General features: G+C 41.9%; 1 protein-coding gene across 6 annotated transcripts in view; it reads right to left on the reverse strand.

Annotated features, from left to right (window-relative positions):
• FGGY (FGGY carbohydrate kinase domain containing) overlaps nucleotides 1–20,489 on the reverse strand; it is a 166,127-nt gene that overhangs the window by 50,628 nt on the left and 95,010 nt on the right. For all 6 annotated transcript variants that reach the window (XM_056844236.1, XM_056844234.1, XM_056844237.1 and 3 more), the window contains 4 exons: nucleotides 11,773–11,880; nucleotides 10,365–10,426; nucleotides 7,210–7,357; nucleotides 5,536–5,610 (listed from right to left, as the gene is read on the reverse strand). In XM_056844236.1, coding sequence (XP_056700214.1) covers nucleotides 5,536–5,610; nucleotides 7,210–7,357; nucleotides 10,365–10,426; nucleotides 11,773–11,880 — 393 coding nt within the window. The remainder of the gene's footprint in view (nucleotides 1–5,535; nucleotides 5,611–7,209; nucleotides 7,358–10,364; nucleotides 10,427–11,772; nucleotides 11,881–20,489) is intronic.

The following is a 20,489-nucleotide window of genomic DNA, read 5'->3' on the forward strand; positions in this document are numbered from 1 at the left end:
TAGAAAAGACATGAACCAATTTCAACATGAGCACGACTTACATAAATTTCCCATTTTTCAAGATGAAACTGTATGTCTGAATATGCATGGAGAATTTGTATGGGCTGGATCCCATGCAAAGGTTCTAGCGACCAAAGTAGGGTTGCCAGCAAGGCTCTTCACGCCAATGGGAGCAAAAATGAGTGACATTGAGCAACTATGATAAAAACCACAGGAATTTGGGGAATTCCGTGTTGCAGGTAGCAACCTGAACAGACACTGCAATGCCACTTCCCACCACAGAAAAGGTGCACAACCTGATAAAGTGTAGATAAAGGTTTATTAAGGAACTAATGTAATTGATAGAAAAGAGTAGACCAAAGTAGTAAAGAGCAGACACAGAGATAGTCTCCTAACTACATAATCAGCTGAGAGAGACACACACACTAACTGTGGAACTTCCGAGAAGGAGGATACTGCCCTAAGAGTAGCAATCTGGAGACAGACAAGTAAAGACACTTAACAGAAGGTGCTGACCTCACTATCCTATCTAACTGCCCTCTTACTGCCCCCTGCAGGGTCTTCTCTTCTTCTTTGTGCACCAAACATTGCCTATTCCAACAATATATCCTCCTTTAATTTCTCTATCTGGTGCTCTTATCCATCATAACTTAATGGTATGTTCATATTCAGATCTAATACATCTTGAATGCCAAATGTTAAGAAGAAGGTATGGACATTACCTTTGTGCCTTGCTTGTGAGCTGAATGAGAACATCTGGTTGGATAGAAATGTTGGACTCACAGCCACAGACCCAGAATATTACATTACGATTTTTCTTTTATTTGACAATCATTTTGAGTTTTCAGCCCCACACAGAGATGTAAATTTCCCAGTCAGCAAATGTTTAGCAGGGAAGGGGGAGTCCTAAGTTGAATGTCCTCCAGCTCCCATGAAGAAGAATGATGAAAGGCCCCACAAGGACAATTTTATGCGATCACTGTGGTGAATCTTTAGATCGGAACTAGACCCAGACATTAACTAGGGTTGATGATGAAAGATTCTTCCTCACCTACAGGAATAGGGTTGAGTTGTGAAAAGTTTAACAAAGGACATCCTCTCATACTGTTTTTCGAAAATAAAGTACAAAAGATAACAGCTCATCCCTGAGCCTTGCAGCAGCCGGGGACGGCATGGCTGAGGCAGTGCCGCAATGCCTCCAAAGAGGTTTCCTGGCTGCTGCAAGGCTAAAAAAAGGCCTTTTAAAAGACAAAAAAAAATAAAAAATGGGGGGGGAGCCCCACTGAAAACAGTGATGCTGTGCCAAGAAAAACCTGGCGCAGCAACGCTGTTGCTGGAGGGAAGCTGACTACAGTCAGCTCTGCCCCTGGGAATACACCCCCTATGCCAGCGCCACATTTCTCTTCTGGGATTTAGGTCCCAGAGAGACTGTGGTGTCGGAGGAGCGCCATGCAGCTCCGCAGTGCCCAGGTGCTGACGGAACTGCCCCCATTGCCATTGTGTCTCTTATTCCATGATAAGAGGGCACTTACACTGGCGGCAGGGTCACGCTGCCTCCACTCCACTTTTAGCCCCCAACCTCAGGAATGGGCTGAAAATTTAATACATGCTCAAGAATTCCTCATGTTTCTTTGAAAATATGTAAAACAAAATTTGAAACCCAAAAGGAAACCTGAAAGCCTCTTAAGAGCCCATGTTGCATTTCTTTTATTTGAGGAGTTTGTGAATCTAAGAATCAGGCAAATCAGGGCATCAAAGCCTTAGCTAAATTGTTATGATAAATGAAGAAACAAGGAAAAGGCATGTGAAAGATCTAGCGGTGATACAAGCTTTCGGCTATTTCACAAAATTAGATCTCAAAGTTTTCTTTAATCTTAGGTCTGTGGTTGCAAGATAACAACTGTTGTATAACCAGGAATTAATGAGTGCCTCAGAGAAGCTAGATGGGCGAGGTGGTCAATATAACCATTGTATGAACTTAATGTTGCTCTGCCAGCTTCGTAAAGCAGTTAAACAACATACAAACATGCACATGTGAACATATTCACACTGAAATTTAAAATGACATTTCATTGTTGAGCTAAAATTAATTTAATGTAGGGTTAAGGTAGAGTTGCCAGCTCCAGGTTGGGAAATACCTGGAGATTTTGGGGGTGGCACCAGTTGAGGGCGGGGTTTGGAGAGGGGAGGGACGTCAATGCCATAGAGTCCAGTTGACAAAGCAGCCATTTTCTTTCTCCTGGAGAAAGGTTAAGGAAAATCCAAACGTGGAAGCTACCAATGCAAATTTCATCCTCCCCTGTAAAAAGTTTTTCAGTGGAAAGCAATTAAAAGGCTAGAATTTAGCAAATACGATTACAATTCTGACTAGATTTTAAATGAATTTCATGCTTATATCTAGGCACTGTTTCAGCTAACATCAATGGCAAATGCCAACTGATATTGTGTTAGTATCAAACCTCTAAAGAATTATAACTATCTTAAAAAATTAAAACTATGCATTCAAAAGAACGTATCAAACTTCACGAAAACAAAAATTAAAACCTGAACATTACAAAAAATGACAGGTTCTCCTCAACATAATTCTCTGTTGCCTTAATTGTATCACTGCTGCATATAGACAAAAATCACTTGTCAAGAAAAAATAAGACAGGATCAATTCTCCTTATATTACAAATCTCAGTCATCACTAAAATCTAATGCAAGCAAAACAGGTCTAAAGAAGCTTAACTTAAAACTACAGTGCAGTAATGTGCAACGAAGCCCTTGGATAGTAATAGAAGGTTTTCCCAGGATATCCAACTGAGTAAGCTTCCACCTCATTAGCATAGAATAATGCTGTGGTACTTGTCTGGCATTGAAAAGTTGTGGTCTGTAATCTCTTTCATGAGACAATATTGCCAGCTCTCATTTTCCAAGAAAGTGATTGCATTTCTTATTTAAATTAAAGGGGTGGTATGAAAGTACAAAGCGTATTGCTATTACACGACTTGAACTCAGCGATAATAGGACTCGCGTTAATATATTCCAGGTTCAGTAAGAGTAATCCTGTTTTTGTCAGGAGTAGTGCAAAAACAGTATAAATCGCATTCACAGAATCTGCTCTTACCAGCTAGAACTTCTGGAGTGCCGTAAGGCTGAACGCAAAAGCAATTTGCACTGCCTGACTGCCTTTGTAACCTACATCAGAAAACAGTAGCAACTGGTGTCTTTCAAGGTAACCCTAAAACATGGCTGACTGGGCAGGAGAAAGCTAAAGAATTTCATTTCCATGCCAGGCTTTATATTGCTTTTCTAACAAGTACACAAGGCTGTAGATTTGCATTGCAGAATTAAATTACACATTGATGACTATTGGCCGAAATTAGCTATCAGGCATCACTTCAGGATGATGGACAGACAAGATGTAAGTAAAAGTACAGTTATAGATAAGGTTGCCAGCCTCCAGGTACTAGCTGGAGATCTCCTGCTATTACAACTGATCTCCAGCTGATAGAGATCAGTTCACCTGGAGAAAATGGCGGCTTTGGCAATTGGACTCCATGGCATTGAAGTCCCTCCCCTCCCCAAACCCCACCCTCCTCAGGCTCCACCCCAAAACCTCCCGCCAGTGGCGAAGAGGGTCCTGGAAACCCTAGTTATAGACCTCACTGCATCTAAGTCTTTAAAGAATGGCAGAATTGCTGGTGAACATTTTGCCTTCTGAAAAATGCTGTAAAAGGCATATGGCCTCTGACCAAACCAACATTTTTTTGAAAAAACGGCAAAATCAAACCTCTCTTCTTAAAAACTTCCAACAGTTTCAGAGGAAAGACAGGCCTACAGAGAACTCACTAAATACGCCCCTCCCCCCAAAAAATCTGTGGGGCAATCTCCCGCTATACTCTACACAAGGGCATTTTCTAAATCCTCTGGGGAAGGACTTGGGCAACTAGACTATAGGCATTTCAGCACTAACATTTTAAAATGTTTAATGAAATGTTACATTAATTCTTGTTCGCACCATTTTCCTAACATTTTGGGTTGAGCCATTCTGCAAACGTTATATCGTCATCTTATCAACAAACACTTTTATGGCGATGTTTTCCTTTTTCAGGTTTTTAAGACATCTCCCCTTGAGGTGCAGACACGCTTGAGAGGGCATATTTGTTATTCATTTCTCCACCCCTTCATTGTTGCCCATTTCCCTCCCCTTTCCCCTCCCCCTCCTCCCGCCAACCATTTCCCACTTCTTATTTTTTAAAACTAATTTTGCATAGCAAAGTAACATAGGATCGTTACACTAAACAGAGCTCACCCCCACCTCTGGGACATGCAGTAGCTCGGACGGGGGGGGGGCTTTGCAAGTATTCTCCCCGCTTGATAGCATAAGCCTGCATACATATGCATATGCGCTGTCTCCCACCCCCCTCCCACCAACCATTTCCCCGCTTGTTACTTTTAAAAAATCTATTTTGCATAGCGAAGCTACATTGGAGCCTTGCACTAACCCTTGAGAGCGCGCGAGGAGGGAGCCGAGCGGGGGGTGGAGTCTGTTTGGGACCCCCAAGGCCTCACCTGTCCTTAAAGGTGGAGTGTAAGGTGGTGGCAGGGGTTCCCAAGCGGGTAGAAGGGGAGCGGTGGGCAGCAACTATTTAGGAATGCATAGGGTGACTGTCTGGCTGTGCCTGCTTGAACTCCATGTGCCTTGCGGGACAACTCAGTGAGGAAAAAAAGAAACCTCTGGCTACACTAGAGACACAGAAGTCTTTAAAGTGCTGCTGCAGACCAATACCCCCAGGACCTGCAGTATTTCTTGCCCACTCAGGGCTAATTGAATTTAGCAACGAGACCCAGGGCACAGCTCATTAGCAGCAACACAACAACACTGGTGTTGATCAACCTCCACTGATCGTTGGGGGGGCGGGGAGTGTCTCAGTTTTCCTAAACATTTAAAGTGGGTCACCAGGGAGCCCCGATGGAAGAGGCACATGCCCGAAGAAAGTAGGGGAGGGTGTCCTGCATGCCCGCAACGTCAGGAATGACGCAACACTCCCCCTGGGACCATGAGGTTTATTTTTATGGAAGTGCGGATAGGGTGAAAACGTTCTCAGGAGTAAGGCAAGAGGCAGCATGTGACCATAAAATTGGAACACATCGCCAAACCTAATAGATCGCCAGCGAGAATTCTCTGTAGTAAGTGATTAGTGCAGAAACTGTCTATGTTGTGAAGTTTTTCCCATAGTGCTTTAGCAACCCAGACAGAATTCCAGTAGAAGTAATTATTTCTATACTTTCTTTTGAAATTGACCTTATTCTTACCTTATGGTAAATGTACTGGTAATTACACATTTGTTTCAAAAACAGGTATGGTCAATCAATAACACTGGATGAATTAAAATTTCATTTACCTTTTCTAAAAAATGAACCAAAAAAAAAGCATAAATTGCTTGTTTAACAGGGCAATCCAAAACAGAATTACACCTTTTAAAGTCCATTGAACTCAGTGGTCATAGAAAGGCTTAATTGCTTAGGGTTGAAGTATAATGTACTTACTGCAATGGCTTGAATTGTGGCCAAATACAGAACAGCAAGATCATCAAGGCCTCGAGATAATGTCAGTCCGACAACCTGCAGGGAAAACAAGGAGAAGCATACCATTCTTGCTGATCTGAGACTTCTGTTTTTCCAGGATCATTTCCTAAGCAAATTATTACAGTGAATTGCAACTTTGCCTTTCTAAACTGCACATGTAGCATACATGTTTTTTTTCTGGACAAGTGCAAGATTTACACGCTCACCTATTTAACAAGCAGCAGGTCAAATAATTAAGATGGTATTCTCCCTGATCACATTCTCCTTGTGAATCACGTTTTAAAAGTATTTTTCTCCTTTCAGAAAACCTTTCAATTAAATATTTCAAAGCATACGCTAAGACAACCATCGTTGCCAAGGGGCTGCAGAACTTAAAATAAGATCCACCCCCACACCCCCAGGAAGAACATAGTAGTAGGGTTGCCAACCTTTAAGTATTAGCTGGAGATCTCCTGCTAACACAACTGATTTCCAGCTGATAGAGATCAGTTCACCTGGAGAAAATGGCCGCTTTGGCAATTGAACTCTATGGCATTGAAGTCCCTCCACTCCCCAAACCCCACCCTTTCCAGGCTCTGCCCCAAAACCTCCTGCCGGTTGTGAAGAGGGACCTAGCAACCCTACATAGTAGGTACTATAAATAATAGTAGACAGCTAGGGTAGGCAACCGCAGACATGTGTGCCAACAGTGGCACACCAGATCATTTTGCTTGGCACCCAGGGCCAGAGAGCACTGACAGCCCCTTGTGCATCGCCTGCCACTTCTCTGAAGCTGGCTCATGCACTGTCCCCTCCCTCTGCTTCTCTATATATTTTGAACAGAAGAGAAGAAGGAGTGCTGGACTAGCCATGGCTCCTCAAGAGAAAAGAGTTAGCACCAAGAACAGCCACCAAAAGGCAGCACCATCCCATGCTTTTCTGCAAGTTGCACATGAGATTGAGCAAGCTGAACTCGTTGGGACTTCAAAAATGGCGCACGGGGGGGGGGGGTAAACAGCCTTGCAAGGCACAATTCTTAGTGGACCATGTTTGTCACTTCATACTTCGTGTCTTTAGGTGTGCATGCAAGATGTCGGAAAGCAGCAGACATCTTTGCAAACCCAAACTAAATGTGAACACACACCTCCCTACATTTTATTCAAATGGTATTATCTATTTAAAATACTTAACCCCATTTTCCCATGAAACTGTTCAAATCAGCTTATTATAATGGATCAGTAGAAGTACCGAAGGCCCTGACCTGGATGGCTCAGGCTAGCCTGATCTTGTAGGATCTCAGAAGCTAAGCAGGGTTGGGCCTGGTTAGTATTTGAATGGGAGACCACCAAGGGTTACCAAGGTCAATGGCAAACTACCTCTATTAGTCTCTTGCCTTGAAAACCCTACTGGGTTGCCATAAGTCATTTGTGACTTGATGGCATTTTACAGATGCACACACATAAGTAACCAGAACCCCTGTGTCTTTTACAAATCTACAGATTTCAGCAACAGCAAATGTCAGAGAGAAACCCAAATCATGTGGGATTTGTAGTGATTAACAATGAGAATGTTTAAAATTAAAAATGCTAATTCCAAGCTTTTATTTTGCCCCCTTATTCTGTTTTGACCCTTCTGAAAAGACAGGCTATTTCTTACCATGCCCTTTAGAGTCAGATCTGCTAGGGGAGATCTGTTGCCATGGAAATCTGGCCAAACATGTACATCAACAGTGAGGAAACCCACAGGCAAAGATTTCTTAATCAAATCCAGGTGACCATTCAAGTACATATATATACTTTGAGCACTGCAAGGGAAACAAAAAAACAGGGAGGGGGTGGGGATAAGCAACGGAGGTTCTTCCCTTATTGCATGATACGTACTCCTAACATAAGCACATTCAAATCTTCAGAAGGCCCACCTGGTGAAAATGGACAGGGAGCTGGATACTCATCTCAGTAGCACCTAGAAGGTGATTTATAGTCCAATCCTAAGCAAGTCTTGCTTAGTGCAGGGATTCGCTTAGGGTCGCAGACTTGCTGGAAAAGCTCTGACCAAGTCTCAATGACTTCATCTATATTACCAGGTAGCCTCACCGACCGCGCCTGAGGTTTGAGACTCTCACGAAGAGGGCTGCAGTTCGTGAGACTTCTGGAAAGCCACTGTGCACATGAGCCTGGCATGCACAACATCTGCATGTGGAATTAGTTACCAGACTGGCTCACGGGAATAATCTTGTGTTTGGAAACCATGGCACACAATACAAATGCTGTTGCGCAGCTATTAGAAACCTGGAGTGCCATCCAGAGAATGCTTAATTTCCATTCATTTCAGTAGAACATGCGTGTGCTTAATTTTCTCTGGAATACACCCAGAGGATGAAATCCAAAGAACGTAAACTTGCCTCTATGTTCCAGTGAAAATAGTGGGAACCGTGATCCAGCCTTGACAGCCTATACTGGCATGCCAGCTGAACATGCTACTATGACTTACAATTACCGTGCTTTCTAAATTTCTAGGGACATTTGGAAAAGATTTTTAAATTCTATCTTTGGTTTTGCCTCCCATGAAACACCCTCATTTGCAGGAGGTAGGTCAGTGTGTGAGCATCTTCCTCTAATTACAATTGATTGGTCATTGTCTCTGTTTTTGAGGTCTAAGTAGTGATATTCATTTAGCCTCTGCATGTATATTCAGTCATGCACTAATGAGCTCCCTGAGGGAATTTGGCATGTGTTTACTGCTCTGACTTATGACCTCCTTGCAGCTGTATATTTATGCCCTGCATTTATGCATTCAGCCACACATTGTTTCAATTATACTATACCATGTGTTAGCTATCAAAGGTATCATTCAAAATGAAATGCACTTGGAAGACATTAAGTGAACTAATTCATATCATTATTCTTATACTTTAAAATTTGCTTTATGTAACTTCTTCAGGGGAAAAATACACAGCTTAGCCAGTTATTAAAATTCTTTAGTGTCCTCATTTCATTTCTGCTTGTCCCACACAGTCTTCCACTGAAACAGAGACAGTGATCAGACTTCCTTACTGATGTGTAAAGCACTGAAGCCATTCAGAAAAACATGGTGGGTTGTTTACTGAGGAATCTAGGGAAACCTAGCGGAAATGTAATACAAGGCCTCGTCGTAAATCATCATCCAAGTTAGTACATTTTAATCATACAGATATTAAGGATAATGTAATGAAATATTAGTACAGTGTAGAAGATTTATATAGCATGTGATGGTTTTTAAAGCATTTTATGTACATTACCTTGGTAATCCAAATAAAGCAATCCTTTAAGACAGGTCAAGATTTTTATCCCCTCACTGCAGATGTGACATATAGAATCCAACTATTTCAATCTGTAGAGCAGCTATGGACTGAGGCCAAGAAATATCGCTACATGACCAAGCAGCTTCTTCCCTCCCACTCTTCCTTCCCATCCTCCAATTCCTTCTCTTTAACAGCAAACCACAGTTTGCTGTTACATCCAATCCCACACTGGGAAACTATAGTATGAGCTCACCCTGCAAACCAGGTTTGCAAACCATGGTTTGTAATATTGATTACTAGGGCAGATCCTTATACTTGGTTGTAACAGCAAACTGTGGGTTTGCTAAAAACCATGAAGTAATTAATTTGTTCACAGTGTGCAAGACGAGAAAGGAGTACATAAGTCCAACAGTGAAATACTAAGAAGATGTACACCCTTCTTAATTCACTGAACTCAACTGCCTTAACAAGGATGCAACTCTGTTTGGGAGCGAACTGCAAGATTCCTTTGAAGATTGCTCCCATATTGCTAAGGTTTGGGGTTACAGCTGAACCATGTACCTAATGAATTCTTCATAGAGGCAAGCTTTAAACTCAAGCCTTCCTGGTTCATAGGTCTTAGCTGCCATGTTACACTAGATCTTCATGAACTTTCTTGTATTAAATGTATATGTGCAATCACTTCCTGCCAACCAACCCCACCCCCACTAAAGCATAGCTCTGTGTTAGTATTAATGAATTATTGCACTATGGTAAGAAAATAAGTAAGAGTCTTTGTATTCAGTGCTCAGGGGGAAGACTTTGTATGTACTAGTTTCCTGTCCAAAGAATGCTAAATGAATCTAAAGTTATGATTGTTTCAAATATCATAAATATTCCTTGGGGCTGACTGTAAAGATGACATCTGTACAGCATAATTTTATTTTGTAGCCTGTGTCTCAAGAACTGTGTCTTCACCAAACTTCAACTGTTTCTGGAAGCTATGCTAACATAAAGGTGAATCTTTTAAACTTCAGATTTTTAATCTGGATTACCGACATTAATGCACTTGCAGAATTTTCCAGTCTGTTTAAACACAGGATTAATTATTCCTGTGATCATTTCTGAGGTGGCAAAATTACCACAAGTGGATCATTCCTGAAAGTTTGATAGGGTGAAGGCTCTTTGTGTATTTCAATCATGTGGTAATGTCCCCTCCAAACAAGGGTTTGAAATTAGGCTGAGGCACTGAAATGTCTAAGCATTTGCAATGCCAAAATGGCTAGGAAAAGGCAATTTCTGGGGATGTCACCAACTCAGAAATGAGCATGTGAATCAGTCCTCAGGTGGATATGTTCACAACATAACTGACTATATTGTGTAACGGGAAGTATCGAGTGTAAACTTGTAAGGAAAGGGAAAGAAATTAAGATGGTGACAAACAGCACAACCTGCAACCCAGTAAAGCTGGAATATTTCAGATGAACTAGTTTTTGATTTGCAGCCAATGTTTCTAAGACAGAGACTGTAACGAAGAAATAAAGATAGTGACCTGGCTGCAGCTTTTGTTTGTAGTTCAGGGAATGCAGTGTGTCCTTGGACGACATGCTCTACCTTTAAAACAGAGAAAGACAGGGGGATTGATAAATGATTTTGCATATTATTTCTTGGTTGTTGTTTTTTAGTAGAGAATTTTTGTGATTGTGGAATCTTCCCAAAATACCCATTCTGATTTAACTGTGTGCAATCCCAGTCAAATAGTTAAAGGAAATTTTTACAGCTTCAGAATGCGGTTTGGGCCATTCATCGATGCTTTCGATATCGGGCAACAGGGTGGTCACCCGAACTTTGGATCAGCCCCCATGGTTTTTTCCGCCAATTGCTCCATCTTTTGTGATCCATAAACCTGTGGCCATTTATTTCCCAAGTTCAGTTGTTTGTGTGTTTATTGGGGGTCTTCCCCTTTTTCCCGTGGAGCCGTTAGCCCGTGGGGCCACAATGAGCAATCTGAAAAAAGAGGATGGTCCCAACCTTCTCAGTCCTTCCAAGCACAGGATAACTGAACAATTTAACTGTTCAATGTGTTTCTGGGAAATCTGAACTTCACCTTCTCCTGCATGCCTGATACAATTATTATGGTGTTTAACACAAATATTTACCCTGAAAGGAAATAAGGCCCAACTAGCAGTCTTGATTACTCCTGGAAGTACTAAAACAATGCCACTTCAAATAACTGTTTATGTCTGAAGTATCATCTTTATATTCATATGATGATACACAATATTGCTATCAACTTAGTTCCAAATGGCTATTCGAAACACACAGTGCAAAACTAATTGAAACACATAATAGGGCTCTTATCTGACCGCAGGATTCCACTAGGTACTGTACTATTGCCCATGCTCATATCAACAATCCATCTAAGTGGATGATCATATCAATATCAATATCAATGTCAATGTCAATGTCAATGTCAATGTCAATGTCTATCTATCTATCTATCTATCTATCTATCTATCTATCTATCTATCTATCTATCTATCTATCTATCACCACTGAATTAAATCATCCAAAGCTTTGCAGGGTGCCATCAATATGTTGGTCAGATCCAGCTATTTTCCTCTTTGAATAAGCCTCCAGAAGAAGCCTCCTCTGATCTAGGATGGTATCTGTTTGGTGTGGTCAAGTAGCTAAGGGGAGAACAAGCTGAAATTAAAACCAGGCAAGGTGAAATTGATTCTAAGGCTGATGTTCTGGAAAGGATTATGCTACCTATCTTTGAGGGTATGAATCTCTGTTTGACAAATTTGGTTAAGAATTTGAGTTTTGTTGGACCCAGAGAAATAAGTTGGAATAATAGCTAAAAGTGTTTTCATCAGGTTAATTTAGCATAGAAGGTAGTTAAACGTCTTGCTAAGATACTACACGTTTTTTATTTGAAAGAAAAAGCCAACAGTTACCAGTTTTCCTGTAGCACTCTGGCCTCCTTCATTTAACCAGAACCCTGGCACCATTGCTGAGTAGTATGGTCCCCAAACACCAGGGACAAACACAGGAGAGTCACTTATCTGAAAAGATAAATCCAAATCTGGTTAGTCAAAAGTGCAAGCCTTCATCTGTCTTCACTGTTGAAAATATAGGGCAGATTCCTTCTCCTGAACAGATGTTTTGGACAGGGAAGATTGAGGAACTGGGGCAAATAGTGGTAACAAGGCCGGAACTCCTAGAACGTCCAGACAAACTGCAAACTAATAAGTCACAGGAACCAGACTGTATTCATCCTAGAGTTCTTCAAGAACTCAAATGGGAAATTGCTGAACTTCTAACAATAATATGTAACATGTCCCTTAGATCAGCCTCTGTACCAGATGACTGGAAAATGGCCAATGTAACACCCATTTATAAAAAAAGGTTCCGGGAGGACCCAGGAAATTACAGGCCAGTTAGCTTAACGTCTGTTCCAGGTAAATTGATAGAAAGCATTATTAAAGACGGAATTGTCAAGCATATAGAAGGGCAAGCCCTGCTGAGCAAAACCCAACATGGCTTCTGTAAAGGTAGGTCCTGTCTCATTAACCTATTAGAGTTTTTTGAAAGTGTCAATAAACATGTGGACAGGAATGAGCTGTAGACATTGTGTATTTGGATTTCCAAAAGGCTTTTGACAAAGTCCCCCACCAAAGACTGCTAAGAAAACTTCATAATCGTGGGATAAGAGGACAAGTCCTCTTATGGATTGAGAACTGGCTGAAAAATAGGAAGCAGAGAGTAGGAATCAATGGTCATGGTCAGTTCTCACAGTGGAGGGATGTGGGCAGGGAGGTCCCTCAGGGATCTGTGTTGGGACCGGTGCTTTTCAACCTGTTCATCAATGACCTGGAGTTGGGGGTGAACAGCAAGGTGGCCAAGTGTGAGGATGACACCAAATTATTTAGGGTGGTTAAAACAAAATCGGACTGTGAAGAGCTCCAAAAGGATCTCTTCAAACTAGAGGAATGGGCATTAAAATGGCAAATGAGATTCAATGTGAGCAAGTGTAAAGTGATGCATATTGGGGCAAAAAATCCCAACTTTACATATACACTGAATGGGATCTATGCTGGCAGCGACAGACCAAGAAAGGGATCTTGGGGTGGTTGTGGATCGCTCAATGAAGAAGTCAACCCAGTGTGCAGCTGCTGTGAAAAAGGCAAATTCCATGTGGGCCATAATTAGACAAGGAATAGAGAATAAAACTGCTATCATATTGCCCTTGTATAAATCTATGGTGAGACCACATGGAATACTGTGTGCAGTTCTGGTCACCACACCTAAAAAAGGATACTGCAGAGCTTGAGAAAGTGCAGAAAAGGGCAACCAAAATGATCAGGGGACTAGAGCAACTGCCCTATGAGGTGTGGCTAAAATGCTTGAGGCTGTTTAGCTTGGAAAGAAGGCAGTTAAGGGGAGACTTGATGGAGGCCTATAAAATTACACACGTATGGAGAGAGTGGACAGCTTCTCTCTCTCTCATAATACTAGAATGCGGGGTCATCTGCTGAAGCTGGAGGATGACAGATTCAAAGCAGATAAAAGGAAATATTTCTTTACACAACACATAGTTAAATTGTGAAACTCCCTGCCCCAGGATGTGGTGATAGCTGCCAACTTGAAAGGCTTTGAGAGGGGAGTGGACATGTTCATGGAAGAGAGCTATTCATGGCTACTAGTAAAAATGGATACTATTCATGATGCATACCTAATCAGGATCAGAGGGCCGTGCCTATTATATTAGGTGGTTTGGAACACAGGCAGGATAATGCTGCTGCAGTTGTCCTGTTTGTGGGCTTTCTAGAGGTACCTGGTTCGCGACTGTGTGAACAGATTGTTGGACTTGATAGACCTTGGTCTGACCCAGGCTTGTTTTATGTTCAAGCATATTAACAGCTAAGCCTTAATCTTCATTATTAACATAGTGCTTGACACAGTAACATGATGAAAACTAGTGGGTCCCTACCTTGAGAAGCTTATGCGCAAAGTTTCAATAAGAGAGATGACAAAGGGAAGTGGGAAAGGAAAAGATAAGGGTAGCAAAGTAACATTATCTTTGCTGAAACACTGCCATTCTTCTGGTCAAGGTTTATTAAAGGTTTCATCTTGCAGACATGTTGCAACAGCCTATGTTCCCAGTAACAGCATCTATATGGTGGAACTGGCATCCTAAGGCGGTAAAGAGGCCACCACCTAGACACTGGTTTTTTGGAGGCTATGAAAAACCACATTATTCTAATGGGTGTGGATTTACTTGGATTCTTTGATGTTCTAGTTTTTGGAATCTGGTTGAGAATAGGGTTGTGCGGGAAAAAAATCAGCAAATTTTGGGTTAATGTTTATTGGGCCCGATTTTTTTTTTTTTTTTTTTGCAAACCCAGAATAAGCCAAATACGCATACTGGTAACTATGGGTATGCAGGTTTATTTCTGGGTTTACCGAAATACCAGGTCTATTATAGTCTATGGGGATTTTTTTCGAAGCTCCTGTGGGGGGAATTTTTGGAGAGATAGTCACCAAATTTGCAGCATAGCTGCAAGGGACTATCCTTAGACGGACACCGAAGTTTGGTGAACATTGGGATGTGGGTCCAATTTTATGAGCCAGCAAAGGGGTCACCCCCATCCTTCAAGCATTTGTGAGCTAAGCTGTCCATCGGTTTTCAGGTTCAGAAGTTGCCAAGGACTGGTGGAAAGAGCCAATTGGCAGGCTGGCACCTCAAGGTCTGGGGACTCCCTTCGTTTCTGGGATGCACAGCATGATGTCCATGCAAATTAGCTTCCAAACTGAGGAAAACAGATTAATTCCAAGAGAAGTAAGGCACGGAAAACATTTTTTGTGTGCCAAATGACATCCTGTGAACAGTCTTTTATTATAGTCATCAAAAATCTGATTTCAAGAGATGGTCATGATGCGGGGGAATGAAGCTTCCACTCGGGGCAACCTTCAGTTTGAGAGCTGGTTTTCAGGGGCGGGGCGATACTGGAGCCAGCCAAAGTCATGATGACCAAGGCAGCTCTTGTGAAGAAGATTGCTCATCTGTGCAGGTGAGGAGTCTACTTCAGAAGCCTGGTAAGCAGCTGTAGAAGCTGGGGTTTTTTAGTTGGAGGGTATATCCCTCTAGACGGGACTGGGTGAGCCCCGTCTTTTAAATGACACTTCCAGACTAGTTTGGTCTGACCAAGCTGGCTCCGATTACATGACCCCTACCTCAAAAGGGCCCCAACTATGGGGTCCTAACAAAACCAGTCAAACATAGAAAAATGGGAGAAAAAACAAAGCTGTGCATCTGAGCAAAGGCGAATAGCCAAAACCCGAAAAAGCCAAATATCTATTCAGCTTTTCAAGAATTGCCTATTTAGCTTCGGGCAGATTCCCAGGTTTTCATATTCAATCTACCCAAAACCCAAATATTGCCAAAATGGCTGATTTCGGTTTATTTTCGGTTCAGGTATATTGATATGCATAACGCTAGTTGAGAAATACTGATATGGCTATAATGATCTTTGTGTCTTTTCATTATGGTTTTAAGTAATATTGTAACTATGCCTTGAATCTTTTTATAAGGCTGAAGAAGCTGCAAATAAATATGAGCAATCTGGTCTTGGTTGGCCTACTACTGCAAATAATTGCTCATGACCATTGCAGCATATTTATACCCTTTATTATAGGCCTCTCATGATGGAACTTATCCCGGATTTGCATGAACAAAAAATGGCAGAACAAACACTGTTAACAGTAAAATACCTTTGAGGAAATAGAGCTAACAGGATTACTTGAGGGCAACAGCAAACAAACAGTTACTTGGGGATGAGGCGAACTGAGGATGAAGTGAAAAGTCTCAAATCTTTTGCTGTACTTCTCATACCCTTCACAGGGAACAAGAGGGAATCAAGCTGCTCTAAAAAGATTTATAATTAACAGCCTTCCCTCCCTCCTCTCATCTACCACACCCATGTTTACAAGGGACATTAAGTGATTTATTTACTGAAACACTTCAAATAAACGTTTGATAATTGGATTTGTTTAACTGAGTGTGCCACATCACACAAGCTAAATATCAATTTCTTCCACAAGACATGGAGAAAAAAACCTTGCTTTCTAACATGGGGAGGAAAGGGTCTGGATTTTAATTGGCCCGAGGATGCAGAAAGAGGCAGGACAACAGGCATTAGTTAACACTGTTTATTCTTCCAAGTTCAGAACTCTCCTTTCAGTGGACCAGGCCACAGTTCACTTACAGCTATTATGACAAGACACTGTTTTGCTTTCCCAAAAGGGAGAGGCAGTGAGGAAACACCCATAACTAGTCTCACTTTACCCTTTGTCACTCCCTATTCTGCTTTCTCTCCCTATCTCCAACACCCTCCTTTGCACTTCCTTATAACACAAAACCCAGCAGCTTTATAAGGCTTCAGGGCCTATGGAATGCCTTTCTTGCCTAGACTCCACAGCCACAACATTCAAGTGTGTGGCGAACGAGGTGAGGGTCCCTTTAAATACCCAGCCATTAGACGTGAGTGAAAAACCCAGGTCTGTAGCCCGCCTGCCGGGGCCCACCCCAAACAAGACCAAGCCTGATTGGCTCATTCAAACCAGGGGTGGGAAAGGACGGAGCTCAGTTGACGGAAAATGTTCCTGCCAGAGAGGAGCCTGCGTCACCATAGAAAGGCACTACACCTGGCCGTGATTTTAGGCTGCCTGTCCCCATCCCTGGCCAAGCTCCTGCTGCCAGCTGGGATGGCTTCACCTCACCTGACACCTTCCCCAAGTCTCCCCAACACGAGGCAACAAACAAACAAACAAACAAACTCCAGGTGAGTCCTGAGCCCGCACTTACACGCTGACAAATGGCATTTGGCATTCTACCAAGCTAGAGTGCTATTTTCTGTTCCTTTTCACATATCTGATTTTTTTTTATTTCCTTGACATGGATCTGGTGTATAATTAGGGTTGCCAGGTCCCTCTTTGCCACCAGTGGGAGGTTTTTGGGACGGATCCTGAGGAGGGCAGGGTTTGGGGAGGGGAGGGACTTCAATGTCATAGAGTTCAATTGCCAAAGCAGCCATTTTCTCCAGGTGAACTGATCTCTATCAATTGGAGATCAGTTGTAATAGCAGGAGATCTCCAGTTAGTACCTGGAAGTTTGGAGAAACAAAGGTATCAAGGTTCTCGTAGGTTATCCGGGCTGTGTAACAGTGGTCTTGGTATTTTCTTTCCTGACGTTTCGCCAGCAGCTGTGGCCGGCATCTTCAGAGGAGTAACACTGAAGGACAGTGTCTCTCAGTGTCAAGTGTGTAGGAAGAGTAATATATAGTCAAAAAGGGGTTGGGTTTGAGCTGAATCATTGTCCTGCAAAAAGTAACAAAGTAAAAAATAAGGCTTGGCTTCCTGTCTTGAAAACCTCCAGACTAACAAAGACTACAGTCAACAATAGCCATGCAGATTAGCTTTGGATTTCACACATTAACAGATCAGGATACAATGGTTCCATATTAACATACCACACCCTCATTAGCACATTATCTGATACTTACAGGACAATGGTTAGCACATTACCTTTGTTACTTTTTGCAGGACAATGATTCAGCTCAAACCCAACCCCTTTTTGACTATATATTACTCTTCCTACACACTTGACACTGAGAGACACTGTCCTTCAGTGTTACTCCTCTGAAGATGCCGGCCACAGCTGCTGGCGAAACGTCAGGAAAGAAAATACCAAGACCACGGTTACACAGCCCGGATAACCTACGAGAACCAATGAACTCTGACCGTGAAAGCCTTCGACAATATAAAGGTATCAAGCTCACAATAGTAATGCAAAAAGTGCTCTATTATTTACAAGTGCAAGCGTCAAAAATATCATGAACATATACAAACATAACACAATGACAATGTGTAGCTGAAAGCTTTCAGCTTGTAAATAATAGAGCACTTTTTGCATTACTATTGTGAGCTTGATACCTTTGTTTCTCCACAGTTCGCTGTTGGTATCTGTGCTGTATTTTTGCTTAGTACCTGGAAGTTGGCAACCCTATATATAATAGTGTTGTTGTGTGCTAGATGTTCAAAAGCTCTAATCCCACATAAATGTCCAGCCACTTGAAAACATATTCCTCTTGATACAATACAGAGATAAGCAGCACAGTTAGAAAGCCATGTACGTTAAATAAAAAAGATGTGCAGCCTTACAACAGTATTACTTATCTATATCCAGAAAACTCATTTACCTTGATATAAAGAAAGTACTGCGTAGTGACAACATGAAATGTTGTGAGTTTACTTTTCCTAATGAATATTAAAAGTCACTCCAGAGCAGTTCTAGAAATGATGTTTGTGGGCCACCAGGAGTGGTCTTTGATACTGTGACATTTTACTTTGCCTACCTGTGAAGGCTAAATAACAGTAAATCCAGCAACTATGTTAACATAAAACCACTCCTTTCCTGAAACTGGAATTAAAAATACGATAAAATAAAATCCTCCTTCCAGTTATACTTAGGAACCTTACCTGTAATTATGAACACAAGGACATCTAAAATGCATTTTCTGAACAGTTTCAGGAAGGTCTAAATATTACGTGTCCTGCCTCATTATTTCTCACATTCCATAAATTATTGTTTAACTGTTCCCAAAGCTACCCTGTGCTTCTGCCAGCCTTGAAAGGCAAAGTCCAATTAAAAGACTATAACTGGTACTTCTGGGAAACCATCAGGTTTTGAATATCTGCAGTCAGGCTTGGTATTTTAGAGGATACCCACAAGAATTTGCCAGGACAGGATATTTCCGTGCTGGCTCGTTTCTGGTTACACTCTTAGTTGTTCATATCATCTTACTACTGAAATACCATTTGTATACATTCCAAAAGACTATAAACAAATGTGTGGAGCAACTAAGAACTGAATATCAGCGCATCTGTAAGCACAGGCAACGGGTGTGGAGTTTCTCTTTTGCACAGGGAATTTTCTTCTCTTCACAGTAACTCTGCTGGGAAAAGGAAGTTCCCTGGATATGGCTGAGAGCCATTTTCTGCTTCCAATAAATCACTACAGAATCTCAGATACATATACACACCCCAGCGTTCTCATTTGCACAATATGTATTCAAGTGGTCAGCCAATACATTCTTAACAAAGATGGGACATTATAACATTATGTGTACACCTTGTGGACGATTTGCATGCTTAGTAATGCTCACTATTACCCCAAAACGGCTAGCTGAGACTACAGGACAGTTCTGTGCAGCTACACCAGGACTATGTCCAGTGAAGTATATTCATATCTGATTTGTACATGCACCTGAGTTTTCCAGTTAGTTATTCTTTCAGCAATGCCACATCTTATCAGCTCCCAAATATAAAAAATAGGATATACTACAAAATTTATTCATAAAAATATAAGAAATGCCATGCTGGATCAGACCAAGGCCCATCAGGTCCAGCAGTCTTTTCACACAGTGGCCAACCAGGGGCCTCTAGGGTGCCCACAAACAAGATGATTGCAGCGGCATTGTCCTGCCTGTGTTCCAAAGCACCTAATATATTCGGCATGCTCCTCTGATCTGGGAGAGAATAGGTATGTATCATGACTAGTATCCATTTTTACTAGTAGCCATGAATACCCCTCTCCTCCATGAACATGTCCACTCTCCTCTTAAAACCTTCCAGGTTGGCAGCCATCACCACATCCTGGGGCAGGGAGTTCCACAATTTAACTATTCATATTTCTGTTTACTCCAGTAATACACATATAAACCCAATGACAATCTAGTTAACTAATATCTGTATTCACATCCCTTTTCTAAAGCACTAAACTCTGTATGATTAATTTTACATACTTTGGTACGTACAGCGTAATCCTTTGCAGATTCTCTAGTCTAAACCCATGGGCTTAAACTGGAATAGCTCTGCATAGGATAGCATTGTAAGTGGAGGAATAGAATCTCTTGCCTGCCTCTCTCAGATACTGGTGAGACTTCCCATATCTTCCCCATTGTCTCCACAAACTGACATTCCCCCCGCCATCTTTTCTCCCTGCCCATGCACTGCCTCAAATCAAAATGGATCCCATTGCAAGGGCCACCCTTGCAAAGAGGGAGGTTGCTGCAGCAGTAATTCTGTGTGTGTGTGTGTGTGTGTGTGTGTGTGTGTGTGTGTGTGTGTGTTAAGTGCCGTCAAGTCGCTTCCGACTCATGGTGACCCTATGAATGAAAGTCCTCCAAAATGTCCTATGTTTGACAGCCCTGCTCAGATCCTGCAAATTGAAGGCCCTGGCTTCCTTTATTGAGTCAATTCATCTCTTGTTGGGTCTTCCTCTTTTCCTGCTGCCCTCCACTTTTCCTAGCATGACTGTCTTTTCCGGTGACTCTTGTCGTCTCATGACGTGACCAAAATACGACAGCCTCAGTTTAGTCATTTTAGCTTCTAGGGTCAGTTCAGGCTTATTTGATCTATAACCCACTGTTGTTGTTGTTGTTTTTTTGGCAGTCCACGGAATCCGTAACCCTCTCCTCCAACACCACATTTCAAAGGAATCTATTTTCTTCCTATCAGCTTTCTTCACTGTCCAGCTTTCACACCCATACATAGTAATAGGGAATACGATGGCATGAATTAATCTAGTCTTGGTGGCCAGTGACACATCCTT

The sequence above is a fragment of the Euleptes europaea genome, chromosome 2 (genome assembly GCF_029931775.1).
Source record: "Euleptes europaea isolate rEulEur1 chromosome 2, rEulEur1.hap1, whole genome shotgun sequence".
In the NCBI taxonomy this organism is placed as follows: Eukaryota; Metazoa; Chordata; class Lepidosauria; order Squamata; family Sphaerodactylidae; genus Euleptes; species Euleptes europaea.